Consider the following 17,787-nt stretch of genomic DNA (forward strand, 5'->3'; position numbering starts at 1 on the left):
CTCTCATCACCCCTTCCCCTCCCTGCAGCTCTCATCACCCCTACTAGCTCTCATCCCTGCAGTCTCCCCTCTCCCTAAATCTGGCCTGTGAAATGACTGCAAGCCTGGCAACCATGCTCCCACAGGCCTTTGTCCTGGTGTTAAAACCCTCCTGTGTGGAGTACAGCCCTCTGGATAGGGTGCCAGCTGTGGACAGGATGTATCCAGTTCCTATTCCCTTTGAGAGGGATTTGAAGGGCCAGTACCAGGAAATTCCTGCTACTGCCAATGTTGGGGTCCCTCACAGATCAGGTGCACATCGAATGGTGGCTCTGATAGACGCACAGGCCAGAGAATCCTTTCCATTACATGAAGGGGCACATACGTGTGTGTGTGTGTGTGTGTGTGTGTGTGTGTTCGTGTATGTGTTTATATAAAGGAGGGGGGAATGTAAGCCTGTTAGCTGTATAACCGTTCTCTATAACCTCAAGGTAAATGTCCAACAATGCCCTTCATTTCTTTCTATAGATAAAGGTCATGTAGCCAAGGCTGGCCTCTCTCTGTAGCAGAGGATGACCCTGAACTTCCAATTCCCCTGATTCCAGTGCTGAAGTGCTGGGAATGCAGACAGACACCAGTGTGCTTGGTTTTATGTGGTGCTGGGAATGGAACCCAAGACTCTGTGGATCCTAGGCTAGTATCCACCAGTGAGCCACACCCCCACCTTTTACCCTCCTCCCTCTTCTTCCAAAACAGCCACCACAAAGTCTTGCTATATAGCCTAAACTGGCCCTGCATTTCATGCTCCTGCCTCAGCCTTCTGAGTACTAGGATTATAGATGTTAACTGCTATGCTTGGGATTAGGTGCTATTTTACTTCTAGGCTGGGGTCTTGGGTTCCTACACAAATCTGCCCTATTTCTGCCTCATAAGAAGAGCGCACACCTTTAATCCCAGCATTTAGGAGGCAGAGGCAGGTGAATCTCTTTGAGTCTAAAATCAGAGTTTCAGGTCAGCCAGGACTGTTACACAGAGAGAAACTCTGTCTCTGGGGGGTGGGGAAGAGGCAACCAGGGCAACTCCCGTACATCCTTGTTCATTTCCTTCCATGACCTGGGTTGGGTTAGACTTCCCACTGGGCAGGCTCAGAACACCAACATTTGAGCCCCCAATAAGAAACTGGGCAGAAAGAGCACAGCCTTTCCATCTCAGAGCCCCGAGACATCTTTGTTCATTCCACTGCATGACTGTGACCTTGTACCCCATGGGTCATCCTACGCTTCTACAGGGAAGGATTTCTTGAACACTAGTCAGAATACAATGTGTAAAATTATATTGTCTAGTTTGTGCAAACGACAGTCCCCTTAACTGGCTGCCATTGGCACACTTGTCCTGTAGGCAAAATTTGCTTCAGACACCAACCACTTCCCTTTTCAACCCTCCCAATATTCAAAACCTCTAGGCCCTCACTTCCCTTCCCATGGCCTCCTGGCAATTGGTTCTCAATGTCTGTCAACCTCTCCACGGGAGGGCCTCCAAGTGGGAGGACTCCCATTGCACAAGACTTGCTCTCTGGACCTTAGCGATTTTGGGGAAAGGAAGGGTTCATAGTGGCAGTTAGGCCTGTAGAGTTACCATCAGATCTGGGAACTGGGCATGTTTCTTTGCTTTGGTAAAGGTAAAATGGGGGTAAAAGTCATTTCTTTATGGGCGTAATGTAATGATGAAATGAGCCTTCTGACCTGGCAAACAGAACTCTCTACAGTTAATAAAATGAGCTTTAAGCCTTTCTGACAGTACCCATTCCCCTAAAAAGAGTTCAAGACAGGATCTTACAAAGACCAGGCTATCCCCAAACTCATAATGTAGTCAAAGATGATCTTGATCTCCTGATTTTCCTGCCCCTACTTCCTGAGTGCTGAGATTGTAGGCACGCACCAGCATGATGGCAGGGCTTGGGCATGCTGGACAAACACAGTGCCAACTGAGTTCTGTCCTTAGGCCCTAAGGCTAAGCTTCTAAGGCTTGTGGCAGGAGTGTCATTTGAATATTTTGAGAAAAGATCTTTGTAGTCTGGGTTGACCTGAAACTCACCGTTAGCCAAGGCTAGTTTTCAAGCTTACCATACTGTTTAACCTCCTGAGTGCTAGGATTACAGGAGCATGCCTGGTTGGCATCTTAGCCCCCAGCACAGTCCTGGTGCAGTAGGAGTTTGTAAGTTGGTGCAAAGACACCAGATGGACCCTTCTCTCCTGGAAAGGGACCCGAGATGACTGTCACCTCCTGACTGGAACTCTACTGAGACTCAGTTTCCCTCTTTCTCCCTCCCACTGAATGTCCCCACCATCCAACCCCACACCCATCAAAAGATCCGGGAGAGAAAGCTGGCTTATTTCTTTTTACTAACTGTTTTCAGAACCAATTATATGACCACTACTGTCATTACTTCCAGCTGCCGGTCTATGCTACACGCATCAAAACTCATTCTGACTAGAGAGTTCTAGGTTACAAAAGCAGATTGCCTCTTGCACCTGTCTTAAGTCTTTGCCCACCAGTTCAACAGAGACACAAGTGCTGCGTGGTTTTGAGTGATTAAGACAGATACACGAGAGTCCCAGGAGACAGAGCAATTAAATAGTGTTCAGAGTAACTGGGTTAGGAGCGATTTTGCTTGAGAACTGACTGGAGACGGATGGCTTCAGGGCAGGAGCTGTGCAGGCCTGAGGGAGGGGAGGTGGAAGAGCTGTGTCCGTCCTTTGCAGTTCTGTGTTTCCTCAGTTTTTTAGGAGGGGCTCATGACTTTTGCCTGTACCTTATGGTGTTTCCTCCCTGTCTAACCTTCTGGATGATCGGGCTCTGTCTTCCACCTCTGGCCCGACTCCTTTCCCAACAGCTACTGGAGACATTGAGTTCCCCTGTGATAGCTGGGACAGGAGGGCTTGGCTCTCATGGTACCCTGCTACAAGAGTGTCCTGGTGAATTGGGATTGTAGCAAGAATTTTAGGTCAACAGCTGGGGCTTCAGCAGCCCCAACAGGTAAGCCCTACCGCCTGTCCCAACATGCTAGTTAAAGAGATGAGGAATGGGGAAAGCAGAGACCAGAGACTTAACTAGTGTGCACTGAGAAGAGGGACAGATAAAGGGGTCCAGGGACCCTCCCCCCCCCAAGCTCGGGGTACTGACATGAATTTTAGGTTTAAATAAAGGAAGAGTTGGAGCAAGGAGGAAGAGTTGTCCATAATTAGGCTGTCCTGGTCAAGGTGGGGTCCCCTGTTTCAGCTCCAGACTGCAGGGTCATTCTAAGAGGTGGCTATATCTTTTGATCACTGTCGTCTCTGAAGGGGACAGTCTGGTGTTTAGTAGACAACTTTCCCTAGGGCGGAGTCTCTTCATTCTGGATAACGTTCTCACTGCAGAGGTAGCCTGTGCTGTCTTAGGAAGCCTGGTTGATCACTGTGGGACCAAGCGAGGCTCAGTGTTTTTGGGAAAAAGAGCTTCTAAGGCTTGTGGCAGGAGTGTCATTTGGCTTTTCCTTATGCCTGCTTAAAATAGTCTCCTCCAGCAGGGACCCGTTCCGCCTGTAGGTCTCTGACAACACCAGGCCTAGGACCTGTAAGAGGTCTAGGGAGATGTTTCCTGCACCCCTATGAGACACTTCCAAACCATGCAGCCTGCAGGCCAGAATTTTTCTGAGGGTGTGCAGCCTGCCCAGACGTGCTGGGCCACAAGGCTTCAGCCCCTTGTTTGAGGCAAGTTTCTGGGTCTCTGCTACTCCCAGGGCTTTTCAGAAGAAGGAGGAGCCAGGAACAGCCCTGAGAATGACTCCCTTACCCCTCTCCCCTCTTCTTTCAACCTGTAAGCGTGTGTGGGAGGGGTTCATGTTTCACTTCCTCCTCCTTTCCCTTCTTCCTGCTGTTTGCACAAGGCTCCCAGAGCAGCCTCTGAGGCCGAAGAGAAAAAAACGCCAGCCTGCGCAGCCACGATCCTCATGGTTACCAAAGCTGAAGGAGCTCCCAGAGGCAGTTTATACCCACTCCAAGTTCCACAGGTTCCTTGCTTCCCTGGACTTCTGCTCTTAGTCTGGAGACCTGTGTCTATCTCCGTCCCAAGAAAACAGCAGGGACAATCACACGACAGAGTCAGCACAGCAAGGGGAACTCAGTGTGGTCTGTACCAGGGTGTGAGCTGGCTGCTTCTAGCCAGGCTTCTGGGAACTTGTCTCAGGGCTGGAGTTTAGAGTTCAGGGTTCAGCCATTCAGAATCTTTCAGAGGACACTCGTTCAGGTCCCAGGTCAGGCAGCTCACAAGCACCTGTCAACGCCGGCTCTAGACGGACATGACGCCTCTGGCTTCCTCTAGCACCCTCTCTTGTGTATACATGCTCCCACCTTTCTTGTTTTTTTGGGGGGTGTGGTGGGGGGTGGGAGATGAACCTGTCTAGTCTCATTGTCTCTTGTATTTATTCTGTGATTTGTGGTCACATTGCTGTACCTTCAGTCCCCAAAATAGGACTGTAGGTCTTTCCAGGCAACCCTCCCCTTTTGCCTGCATTGTTTTTCTCCCTGCTGGCAAGGAGGCCGAGGCAGGTAGCTTTTCAGTCATGGAGCTACTCAACAAGTTTTTACTAAGCCTTCACCAATAATCAGGGACCATGGTTAGTCCTTGGAATCTTGGTGGTCATGCAGAGTCTTTTGGGGTTGTGCATGTGCATGTGTGTGTTTGCACGTGCGTGTGTGTTGTTGTGGCTTCTTTTGTTTTCTGTTTTGACAAGAGCTTGCTATGTAAGCAGCCAGTCTACCTCCCAACTCCAGGCAATTCTTCGGCCTCAGCCTCCTGAGTGCTGAGATTACAAGTGTGCATCCGTGGGTCTGGCTGGGTAAATGTTCTTAACTGCTAGGAAGCGTCTGTGTGATGGAGTCTAATAAGTCAAGGGCTGCTTCCTGAGGAAGCAAGGATTTAGCAGAGAATGAGAAGAGAAGGGAGAGGAGTGAATCCCGTGACAGGATTCACTGCACGGGGATAGCTGCAGCAAAGACTCCCTGACGGCATCCCAGCAAGGTGCATGGTTGATTACACAGCTGGAGGAAAAACAGACTGGAGAAGCGGGGAGCAGAAAGTGATCTCATCTGGAGGTCCGGCTCTGCCACATCCATGGCTCAGCCTGTTGATTTTGCCTTCACACTGTCCCAGATCCGTCCACTTGTCTCTGTCTCCAGCACCAGTGACCTGGATTGACCCAGCCCAAGCCCAGTCCCCCAGAGGGCACTTAGCTGCCTCTTTCCCTGGCTTCCAGACAGCAGCACCCCTGGCTGTTTGTCTTCCTGTCCCCTGGAGAGATCCCTCTGTCTCTTTTGTAAGAGACCCCCTCCCCTTGCCTAAAACCAGCGACTGCATCCCAAACTCATTCCAAGTCAAGTTTACGACCTCTAACTTCCTCTCTGGCAATCTGTCCACACTGCGGTTTCAACTCTGGGTTAAGCAAGGGTGACCTACAACCTTTACTACTCAGCCCTCCCCTCTGACCCCTTTCTCTTCACTTAACATGTCGACTTTATAGTCACAAGACTTACATCCAATGCCAAACTTATGAATGGCTCTTCCCCTCTACTCAGAGCTCTTCCAGAGTTCCTGTCCATGCACGGCCCACAAGGAACCTGGAAGAGCCTGATACCTTCTTCTCAGTCACTTCCTGAGCTCTGGCACCTTCTAAATGTCCCCCAAATCCACTCTCTGTTCTCGCTTACTCAGCCGCAGCAGCTCACACCTAACCACTGACTCCTGTTTGATGACCCCACAGCTTCTTGTCTCACGCCTCCTGCCCAACTCACCCTTCTCTGTGGGTCAGCTGAGCTCTGTGAGCCACACACGGGTGTCCGCCATATTCTCATATCTACATCTCTCAGTCCTCCTAAGATGCAGGAAGATAAACCCCCACACCCTTTCTTCCATAGCAAGGTCTTGTGTAGCTCAGGCTAGCCTCAATGTATAGCCAAGGATGACCCTAGACTTTTGATCCTCCTGTTTCTACCTCCAAGATACAAGGATTAAAGGAATATGCCATCATCCCCTACTTGAGGAAGATAATTTTTTTTTCTTGAGACAGAGCCTCACTGTGAATCCCTGGCTGGCCTGGAAGTCATTACATAGTCCAGGCTGACCCGGAACTCACAGAGATTACTTTCCTCTGCCTCCCAAGTGCTGGGATTAAAAATGTATACCACGGTGCCTGGCTAAGATGATGATTTTTAAGAGGCCTAAAAGATGCAGCAAGGTCTCACACAGCCCTTCTTTTTCTGCAGCATTGATGTCTTCTGTGGGATTTGTGGAGCACTGGTCCCTTGCTTGGACTTGGGAATCTTGGTAGAGCCGGTGCCATCATCTCTCAAAGGGAGTGCAATTCTGCAGATGGCTGATCTTGTGTATTTCACAATTCTTTTTATTTCATTTTTTTTCGATGTTGGCTCTTAATAGCTTCCCTTGAAATCCGTCCCCTCCCACCCAGAGGAGCCTGAGTTTTGAGGAGAACCTCTGTGTTTTCCTCAAAAGCTGCCTGCCGCTGTGGTCTGTGGGAAGAAAGGACCTTGTTTAAGATTCTCTTTGCCCATTTCCCTCTCAGTTTTAGACTGTGAGCCAGAATGCTTCCAGAGAAAGTCCCTTTTTGTTTCTCCTCAGATTTCTTTGTCTTCCATTGTAGCCATGGAAATAAGGAAGCCTTCTCTTGCCGGGGAATTCGTCTGGCTGTGGACTGGTTCAGGGACAGAGGACACACCTACATCAAAGTTTTTGTCCCGTCCTGGAGGAAAGAACCATCAAGATCTGATACCCCTATCAGAGGTATGCCGCACCCTGTCCTGTGGTAGTGTCAGCCCCCGTGGTGGTCAGCTACCTGTTTAGTACTGGTTAATGGTCTTTCTCCCTGCACCGAAAGTTCCTGACTGTGAACACCCAGCATCCTAGCTCTCAGCCCTTCCTCAGAGCAGCAATGTCATGAAAACCTGTAGAGTATACAAGCTGCAACTCCTCCTTCCTCATTTGTAGACAAGCACATCGCTTATCATTTCTTGTGAATGATTTATAGTGTAAAACATTGTGTCTTACAACATTTAACCCTCTGAAATCGGATCCACACTTCACACCTAATAGGCTCTCATGGAGACAGTTATTCTGTCAGGTAATATTTACTGTTTGTCAAATACCTCTTCAATAATTTCACCTAAAGAAATGGAAATGGAGACCCAGAAATTATTTTTAGTGTTTTTGCTTTCTTTTAGTGCTGGAGGTCAAACAAGAATTTTGCACACGTTAGATAAGTACAATACTAGCAGGTTACAGTCCCAGACGTATCTTATTTAATTTGTTTTATTTATGTGTGATATATGCATAGTGTGTGTGCGTGCACATGTGCATGCACCCTCAAAAGCTTGAAGAGGGTGCTGAATTACTTGAGCTGGAGATACTAATGTTTTTGAGGCACCCATAACTTACTGTGGTCCTCTGTAAAAGTACAGCCCATGTGTTTAACCATTGAGCCATTTTTCTGATTCCCAGTCCCATTTTCTTTTCTTTTTTTTTAAACTAGAAATATCATGTTTTCTTCTCCCCCAAATCTTCCCAGATCCTCCCTGCCTCACTACCTACCCAACTTTCTATCTCTCTCTCAAAAAAAGTCAAGACAGCTGGTGGTGGTGGCACATGCCTTTAATCCCAGCACTCAGGAGGCAGAGGCAGTAGGATCTCTATAAATCCAAGGCCAGCCTGGTCTAAAAAGTAAGTTCCAGGACATCCAGTACTGTTACACAGAAAAACCCTGTCTTGAAAAACAAAAACAACTCCCTTTCCCAAAAACCCCACAAACAAGCAAACAATAAAAAACCAACCCGAAAAGAAAGAAAAAACAAAAACCAAAGAGAAAAAAATGACCAAAAAAGAAGCAGCAACCCACCCACATATACAAAAATGAAAATCAAAATAAACAAGCAAAATACCAATAACATAAAAAAGGGCCCAAACAAAGCAAAATTAAAAAGCCCACAAAATAACACTGTGTTTATTTTGCCATTAGTCAACCACTTCTGGACGTGGGTCTTGCCCTGAGGTGTCTGTTGGGGAAACTGATTTTCCTCTTCCAGCTGCTATCATTGGCAGATAACTTCCTGGTTGGGGGTGGGAGCCTGTGTCCACTTCCCGGTCTCAGTCCTGGGACAGGTAGCATCTGGCTTGAACCTGTGGGTCTTGTGTGTGCTGCCACGGTCTCCATGAGTTCATACAGGCACTGGTCCTGTTGTGCCTGGAAGACAGGTTTCCTCCTGGAATCTTTGTACGTCTTTAGCTTGGACCCCGGAGCCTTGGGGAGGAGTTCGATGAAGACATCCTACTTCGGACTGAGTGCTCTGAAGTCTGACTTTCCGTTCTTGGTCCAGCTGAGGGTCTCTGTTAATTCCCATCTTCTGCAAGAAGATCCTCTTGTGCAACCTGCATGGTGACCCGATCTAGGAGCGCAGCAGTAGCTCATTGGAATCCATTTTACTGCCGTGTTCCCTTAGCAGAAGAAGAGTTGCAGGCTTCCCCGTAGGCCCATGCCCTATCTAATTGGAGCTGCTTCTCTGCTTCGGCAGTGTCTCCCAGAGTCACCCTTAAATCCCATCAGAAAGTGGCTGGCTACTCCTGCGAAGTTGTGCCTTGTGCCTCTGTTGTCTCTACTTACAGGCAGGTCACTGTTGTAGGTTCTAAGGCTTGTAGCTGGGGGACATTAAGAATACCTTCTAGGGTCGGGCGGTGGTGGCACACACCCTTAATCTCAGCACCAGGGAGGCAGAGGCAGGCGGATCTCTGTGAGTTCGAGGTCGGCCTGGTCTTCAGAGTGAGTTCCAGGACAGCCAGGACTACACAGAGAAACCCTGTCTCAAAAAAAAACAAAACAAAACAACAACAACAAAAGAATACCTTCTAGTATCATGAATGCTAGTCAGTAGAGGAGAAGCTTCCGGTTAGGCACCAGCTCGATTTCTCCTGTTTGATGATGCAAATAAGTAGCATCTTCAGCAGGAGAGTGGCACCATCAATTTATGGAGAGAAGCAATAGCTTTGGCAATGACCTCCGGTGTTTGGGGGTTTCCAAGGAGCCCTTCGGCCAATGACTCAACAAAATAAAAACAAAAACTCCCGGCACTGGGGATTTTACTTGGTGGCATAAGATGTCTAGTTGGGGCATTGCTATTTTTTGGTGACTCCAATTAGATTCTTTTTATGTATGTGTGTATTTTAGGAAGCTTCTCAGCAGTATTTTTCCTATGGTTTTTCAAATGACCTTTCGTTTTAGCTGCTCCTCTCCATATTCCTCCTTTACCCTTCTCTCCCGTCCCCCACATACTTAATGCTCCTAGTTTCCCTTTTGTCGCTACATAAAAATATATCCTACTTCATCCTCCTGGGCCAGTCCTCTTCTCCTTGCTAGCCCCTTACTGGATACGGAACCTCGGTGATTACTAACATGCATATTGAAAGCTTAAAAGCTAACATCCACATATAAGAGAAAACACAGACGGTTTGTCTCTCTGGGTCTGGGTTACCTCACACGGGATGATTTTTTTTTCTAGCTCTTCCCATTTACCTGTGAAAGACCCCCAAGGTGGGCTGCCTTTCAGTCTGGAGAGACCCTCTCAAGGAACAACGAGTCCACTCATGCGGATGCAAACAGCAAGAGGTTTATTGGGTGGGCACAGGTACCTGTGGGCAGCAAATCCTTTCGGAGGACTTGCACGCTTTCAGGTTGGGGCAGTGGGTTTTTATGGGTAGGGCAGCAAAAGCGCGGGTACAGAAGCGAGAGGCGTAGTTACAGGGTTTTCATTGGTCAGTTTGAATGTGGCCGAGCTCAGAGCGGGGCAAAGCCCCTAGTTTCCGAGAATTCTATTCCCATCTTCCTGAAGAACTACCACAAGGATTTTCATAGTGACTGTACAAGTTGACATTCCCACCAGCAATGGATGAGTATTCTCTTGACCCCACATCCTCACCAGCATGAGCTGTCATTTATTTTGTTGATGTTGGCCATTCTTGAGAGTGTAAGATCAAATCTAAAAGTGGTTTCGATTTTCATTTCCCTGTTGACTGAAAATGTTTAACATTTCAAGTGTTTCTCAGCCATTTGATTTTCATCTTCTGAGAAGATGTTCTGTACCCCATTTTTAAATTGGGTTGTTTTCTTGATGTTCAATTTTTTCTTAGTTCTTTATATAGTTTAGATACTAACCCTCTACGGAATGTGTATTTAGTAAAGATCTTTTTCTATGCGATGGGATGCCACTTTGTTCTAATGATGGTGTCCTTTACAGTGCAAAGATTCTCAGTTTCATGAGGTCCCATTTATTAATTGTTGATCTTGGTGCTGTGCTAATGGTAGTCTCTTCAGAAGGTCTTTTCCTATGCCAATGAATTCAAGATTATTCTCTACTTTTTCTTATATAAGATTCGGAGTATCTGGCCTTATATTGAGGTCCTCGATCCATTTGGAGTTGAACTTTATGCAAAGTAATAAGTGCGGATCTATTTGGATTCTTGTACACGCAGCCATCCAGTTTGGCCAGCACCATAGGTTTCATCCAGTGTGTATGCCTGGCTTCTTTGTCAAAAATCAGGTGTGCATAGTTGTGTGGATTTACCTGCCTCTTCAATGATGTTCCATTGATCAATGTGTCTCTTTTCATTGACAATACCATGGTTTTTGTTGTTGTTGTTTTATTACTATAGCTTTGTAGTACAATTTGAGATTGGGGATAGTGAAGTCTCTCTAGCAGTTTTTTATTATTCAGGGTTGTTTAAGCTACCTATGGGGTTTTTGTGTTTCCAAAATTATCCTTTTAATTTCTGTGAAGAATTAATTGTCTTGATATTTTGATGATCGTTTTTTACAATATTAATCCTACTGATCCATAAACATGAGACTTTTCTATGTTTTCTTTAATTTCTTTCTTAAACGTCTAAAAGTTTTTATTATACATGTTTTTTTACTTGTTCGGCTAGTTACCCCAAGATTTTTTTTGAGGCTGTTATAAAAGGCTATTGTTTCCCTGATTTCTTTATCTGTTATTTGTATACAGGAAGACTAATGATTTCTTTTGCTAATTTTGTAACCTGCTACTTTGCTAAAGATGTTTATCAACTGTAGAAAATTTCCTGGTGGGATTTTTATGGTCATTTTTGTGCAAAATTGTATCATCTACAAATAAAGATACTTTAATTTCTTCCTTTCCTATGTGCACCCCATTGATCTCCTTCCGGTCTCTTATTGCTCTAGCTAGGACTTCAGATACTATACTGAGTAGGTATGGAGAAAGTGGACACCCTTGTTTTATTCCTGAGTTCAGTGAAAACGCTTTGAGTTTGTCTCGTAGAAACAATTAGGCAATGACCATTCTGTTTCTATTTTGCAGAATAATTTGAGGAGTATTAGTGTTAATTATTCTTTGAAGGTCTGAATTAATTCTGTGCTGTGTCCATTTGGTCCTGGGCTTTTTTAAGTTTGGAGACTTTAAAATGCTGTTTCTATTTCACTTGACTAGTGGGTGTGTTTAAATTGCATGTTGGATCTTGATTTACCTTTGATAGGTAATGTATACCAAGAAATTCATCCATTTCTCTCTGGTTTTCCAGCCTGGTGGAGTACAGGTTTTTAAAGCACATCCTTATGTGAATTTCTTTTGTGTCTGTGCAATGTCTCCACTTCCATCTCTATCTTTATTAATTTGGGTCTTCTCTCTGTGGCTTTTAGTTAGTTTGACTCAGGGTTTGTCAATATGGTTGATTTTTCTCAAAGAATCAGCTCTCCATTTCATTGATTCTTTGTATTTTTGTGGTTTGTTTCTACTTCATTGATTTCAGTCCTAGGTTTATTTCTTGTCATTTACTCTTTTTGTGTATTATTTTTTTTCTGGTTGTTCTAGAACTTTCAGTGCGCCACTAAGTTACTAATATGAGGTATCTCCAGGTTTTTTGTTTGTTTGGTTGGTTTTGTTCCTTCCTTCCTTCCTTCCTTCCTTCCTTCCTTCCTTCCTTCCTTCCTTCCTTCTTTCTTTCTTTCTTTCTTTCTTTCCTTTTGAGACAGGTTTCCTCTGAGTAACAGTCCTAGCTGTTCTGGAACTAGCTCTTGTAGACCAGGCTGGCCTCAAACTCACAGAGATCCACCTGCCTCTGCCTCCTGAGAGCTGGGATTAAAGGCGTGCGCCACCACCGCCCAGCTTCTTTCGTTTTGTTTACATAGGAACTTAGTCTATGACCTTGCCTTTTAGAACTGCTTTCATTGTGCCCCATAGGTTTGGGTGGGCTGTGTTTTCATTTTCATTCAATTTCTATCTTGACCCAGTTTTCACAGGAGTAAGTTGCTCAGTTTCCATGAGTTTGTGTACTTTCTGCTATTTCTGTTTTTTTTTTTTTTGATGCCCAATTTCAATCTGTAGTGGTCAGATAAGATATAGGGTGTTATTTCAATTTTCTTGTATCTGATGAGACTTTCTTTGTGTTCTAGTATATGACTAATTTTGGAGAACATTTTATGCTGAAAAGAAAATACATTCCTTAGTGTTCGGGTGAAATGTTCTGTAGATATCTGCTAGGTTTTTATTTGTGATGCTATTTAACAGTTTAGTTTTGTCAGGATGGCCTGTCTGTTGTCAAGTGTGGGGTATTGAAGCTACTCACCATCACTGTGAGGGTCAGTCTGTGATTGGAGCTATAGTAGTCTTTCTTTTATAAACTTGGGAGCCCTGAGTTTAATGACTAAATGTTTAGAATAGCAATTTCCTCTTGATAGATTTTCCTTTAACGAATATGTAGTATCCTGCTTATCTATTCTGGTAATTTTTGGTTTGAATTTTATTTTGTCAGATATTAAAATGACTGCACCAGCTAGCTTCTTGGGTCCATTTGCTTAGAATACCTTTTCCCATCCTTTCCCCAGGGGTAATGGCTATCCTTGATGTTTCTTAGATATAACAGAAATATGGATCTTGTTTTTTCTAATTGCTTATATTGGTGAATTGAGCCCATTAATATTGAGAGGTATCAATGAGCAATGCTTATTAGTTCTTTTTATTTTGTTGTTGTTATTGTGTGTTTCCTCCCTTTTTATTAGCATTTTTGGTATTATTCATTCCTTGTATCTTCCTGGGTATGGACAACCTTCTTTTTGAGTGAAGTTTTTTTCCCCTATTGCCTTCTTTAGATCTAGATTGGTAAATAGAAATTGCTTAAAATTGTACGTAATCTTAAAATGTTTTTCTTTCTTAGTCAATTGTTATTGATAATTTTGCTGAGTATAGTGGTCTGGGATGCCATCTGTGGTCTTGTAGAGTTTGCAGAACATCTGTCCAAGTCTTTCTGGCTTTCAGAGTCTCCACTGAAAAGTCAGAGCCAGGGCCACTGAGGCACACATCAAGAGGTGGATTTCCCAGGCAGTGAAGGTGTGGGGAGAGGGACTCCTGTCTTCAGTAGTGATTCTGGACAGACCATAGTGGAGTACAGGAAGGACAGTGAAAACTGCCCACCTGCATCCAGCCCCGTGTGCCACTGGGAGTCCCTGGTACAAAATGTTTCTCTGTGTTGGTACTGACACAGAGGAGTGGAGAGGAGCTGGAAGGGAAGGCTGAGAGGGTCATTGAGAAAGACCTGAGGGGACCCTGGGTCTGCACCAGGAGAAGAGTCTCTAGGGAATGGGGGGTGTCCCGAGAGTGACTCTGGGGAGACCCACCCCCATTTTCATTCTTAACATAGTTGATATTCTAAGCTACAATTAGTCTAGTCAGACGCGGTGAGGGAGATAAACAGTTGTTGTTGTTTTGCTGTCCAGAGCCTTGAACACAGAGCCTGCGTGTGCTAGGCCCGTGCTCCACTACAGAGCTATGTCCCCAGGCCTTGCTTGTTTTCTATTCTGCTTTCTTACACCAGAGGTGGGTGCTAAACCTTCACTGGCATCAATCCAGCCAAGTCAACAACAGGAGTGGTTACCCCTGGGTCATTTGGAAGAGTTGCCAAAGGTATCTGTCTTCACTCCTCTGTCTCTGTCTCTCTCTGTCTCTGTCTCTCTCTCTTTGTGTATGTGTGTGTGTGAGAGAGAGAGAGAGACAGAGACGACAGAGATTGTCTTGTCTCACACAGCCCACACTGGCCTTGAGTGCCAGTGTAGCTGAGAGTGACCTTGAACTTCTGATCCTTCTACACCTGCCTCCACAGTGCTGGGATTACAGATGTGCGGCATCAGGCTTGGTTTAGTGATGCTCCTGCTTAAGCCTGGGGTTCATGCGTGCTAGACAAGCACTCCACCCATGGAGCCACCTCCCCAGCCCCTTTAGTTTGTTTTAAATGCCATGCTTGGCTACAGTTGCTTCCTTCCTTATTTATTTATTTATTTATTTATTTATTTATTTTTGAGACAGGGTTTCTCTGTAGTTTTGGAGCCTGTCCTGGAACTAGCTTTTGTAGACCAGGCTGGTCTCAAACTCACAGAGATCCGCCTGCCTCTGCCAACGAAGATTTTTAAAACGTTACCTTGATTTCTATTTTTTTTCCTTCGTTGTATTATTTTTTCTGAGATTAGTTCTCTTTGCTCATTTTAGTCTTTCTTGCTCTTAGGTTTTCTTCCCTAAAGTCTGTTGATTTGTTTATCAGCCCTTTTTGTTCATTGGGCAGCCTGATTAAAAGGCACATTTATTTATTTTACTTTTATATTTGTGTGTGTGTGCGCACACATGCATGCACGTATACACGCATGCACTCATGCTCCATGAATTGCCAGGCTTAGCTGCGAGCGTCTTTATCCACGGAGCCTCTCACGGGAGTCAGTCTGATCAGACAAACGCCTATTTAAGTGCCGTGGGTTTCTCTCCTAGAACGAGGGTTTTTCCGGGCATTCATTCACAGTTTTCCTCCCACATCTCCTTGAGGCAGACAGGAAGTAAGGCCGCTGGGCCCACACACTCCAACGGGAGGACAACGAGGGCTTTCTTCCCAGAGAACAGCACATTGGGGCCGTTCTCCTGGCTAGCCATACCTTCCTCTTTTTCTCAGAGACAGCGATGGAAGATAAGAAGAGGCCCAGGCCCAGCAACAGCTCTTTGCCTCTGCCTGGAACATTTTGCTGCCTCCAGGGAGAGCTGTTCCCACCTCTGCTTGGCTTTCCAGGCATTTGCTGGGCTGCGACTCCCTCCACACTGTAGAGTCAGTACGGTTTTCTCTGATTTCTGTCTTCAAGGGTTGTCCTCTGACCTCTGTATATTTATCTATAATGACAGAGTCCTGCTATATGGCCCTAGCTGGCCAGGAATTCACTTTATAGCATAAGACCATGGCGATTCTCCTGCCTCAGTCTCCCAAGTGTGCCAACATACTTGGCTTTGGATTTTAAAATAAACCACAAAGGGACAGTCAGTCCTGTGCAGAAAAAATGAATAAAATTGGGCACGCTGGGAGCTTTGGCTCAGAAGCAGATAGCAGTGCATCAAAAAAAAAAAAAAAAAAAAAAAAAAAAACAAAACCAACAAAACCCAAAACACCAACTAACCAACCAAGCGGCCAACCAGCCAGCCAAGCAAGCAAGCAAGCAAGCAAAACAAACAAACAAACAAACAAACAAACAAGAACAGGACTGAGCGACAGAGGGAAGAGTCTGGACTGTAGCAGGATCTACCTTCTTAAACGTCTGACCTGCCTGCTTCTCCTTCCAGGGCTAAGGGCGGGCAATGCAGGCCTATTTTATGGGGTGATGGGGTTGAAACCCAGGCTTCCTGCATCACAGGGAGACACTTGGCCAGACCGGTCACATCTTCAACCCTATAGCTTACATTTTACTGCTGAAGGGGTTCATCTCCAAATGAATGAAGCAAGGACAAGAACCTACAGAAAGATGAGCTATTTCATAAATAAGCCTTTTTTAAAGATTTATTTTAAAGTATGCACGTGTGTATGTCTGTGTGAGTGCCTCAGATCCTCTGGAACTGGTATTAAAGACAGCTGTCAGCTGCCATGCAGGTGCTGGGAATTGAACAAGGGTCCTCTGGAAGAACAGCCAGGGCTCTTAACCTCTGAGCCATCTCTCCAGGACCACAAATAAGCCTTTTATAGAAGAAAACAGTAAAAATAGACAAAGATGCTCAGTTCCTTTAATAACCAGAAATAAATGCAAAATAAACCCCTGTAAGGGACCATGTTATACCTGGCAAGCCCCAAAATATTTTAGAGAGCTACCCCCCAGGGGGTTCCCCAGATGTACATGCCAGAGACTCACTTGGTGACAGTAGCCAACGTGGGCACAGCCAGACCATGTCACCATACGGTAACCGGGAAAAGAAACTGGTAAATGAGTGTGGGTAGGGACAGTTCATTGGGTAAAGTACAAGGCAGAGCCACTCTGAAAATGATCCTCGTCTGTGTACTGGTGAAAATAAAAGCAAGGGGTCTGTCAACACTGTTTTATGACACATTATCTCAGGGGAAGTGAAGTGAGGTTTTTGGACTGGGATGGGCAGCAGGGACTTTCCAGGCCTGGCGCACCTCGTTCTCGAAGTTCACCGAGTTCGCCGTGCTGTTTATCACAAGCAGCTTAGGTGTGTACTATGCACTTTTGCTGAACTGTGTTGTTTGAGGCAGGGGCTCATGTAACCCCACACTCCTTGTCCCTCTGCTTCTACTTCCCAGTGCCGGGATTATAGGCATTTAAAGAGCCTTGGTGGTGCAGGCGATAATCCCAAAAACTCAGGAGGCAGAAGGGGGAGGATTGTGAAGGTGAGACCAGTCTAGACTTTATAGGAAGAAGCTATCTAGACGGTAATAGTCCCTTCAAACCTGCCCAGGTCTGATTGTTTGCAGCCGGTACGGAGGCAGAGGCTTTGGGGGGCGTTCCTGGGTTGGGAGGCGCGCCCTTCTATAGAGCCCCGACTCAAGTCTCCACCTGTGGCCCCAGAGCAGCACGTGCTGGAAGAGCTGGAGCGGCAAGCTGTGCTGGTGTACACCCCGTCCCGCAAGGTCAACGGCAAGCGGGTCGTGTGCTACGATGACCGCTACATTGTGAAGGTGGCCTACGAGAAGGACGGCATCATCGTCTCCAACGACAACTACCGGGACCTGCAGAGTGAAAACCCGGAGTGGAAATGGTTCATCGAGCAGCGGCTGCTCATGTTCTCCTTTGTGAACGACAGGTAAGGCATGGAAGCCTGCTTGCCGGAACCAGGCCCCTTCAGGCCAGGGGCCATCTCTGTCCCTCGTATCCCCTCTCTTCTGTGACTGGTTTCCCTGAAAGCAGTTCTGCCTGCGACCATTTGGTTTTCACGGCCCATTGAACTGACTCCGTGCGAGGCTGTCCAGCAGGTGGGCCAGTGTGTTTAGCACATCACAAACTCCATTTTCTGTCCAAGTAAAGTCCATAAGATAGTCATCATGAAAGGCGGGGCTGCAGAGACAACTCAGTGGTCAAGGGCACTGCTGCTCTTGCAGAGAACCCAGGTTTGAGTCCCAGCACCGACATCCATAACTGCAGTTCTAGGGGATCTGATGCCCATTTTTGGATCCCATAGGTACCAGGCATACATGTGGCACACACACACTCATACACTTTCTCACACACATACACACACTCACACACACACAGAGATAGAGATAGAGAGACAAAACACCCATATACATAAAATAAAAATAAATCTAGAAATTGAAATTAGGAAAAAGTTATCATGGAAGGGGGATTTCAACTTTTTTTTGTATTTTCTTTCAAGTTTTTGTCTTTCTTTCTTTCTTTTTTTCTTTCTTTCTTTCTTTCTTTCTTTCTTT

At 45.8% G+C, this 17,787-nt stretch overlaps 1 protein-coding gene and 1 pseudogene across 1 annotated transcript in view; one reads left to right on the top strand and one right to left on the bottom strand.

Moving 5' to 3' along the window:
* Zc3h12d (zinc finger CCCH-type containing 12D) overlaps positions 1 to 17,787 on the top strand; it is a 29,861-nt gene that overhangs the window by 6,053 nt on the left and 6,021 nt on the right. The window contains exons 2-3 of the mRNA XM_005370641.2: positions 6,674 to 6,813; positions 16,928 to 17,162. Of these exons, the coding sequence (XP_005370698.1) occupies positions 6,674 to 6,813; positions 16,928 to 17,162 (375 nt within the window). The remainder of the gene's footprint in view (positions 1 to 6,673; positions 6,814 to 16,927; positions 17,163 to 17,787) is intronic.
* LOC113455672 lies at positions 2,435 to 2,555 on the bottom strand (annotated as a pseudogene).

The sequence above is a fragment of the Microtus ochrogaster genome, unplaced genomic scaffold (assembly GCF_000317375.1).
Source record: "Microtus ochrogaster isolate Prairie Vole_2 unplaced genomic scaffold, MicOch1.0 UNK82, whole genome shotgun sequence".
NCBI classification, from domain to species: Eukaryota; Metazoa; Chordata; class Mammalia; order Rodentia; family Cricetidae; genus Microtus; species Microtus ochrogaster.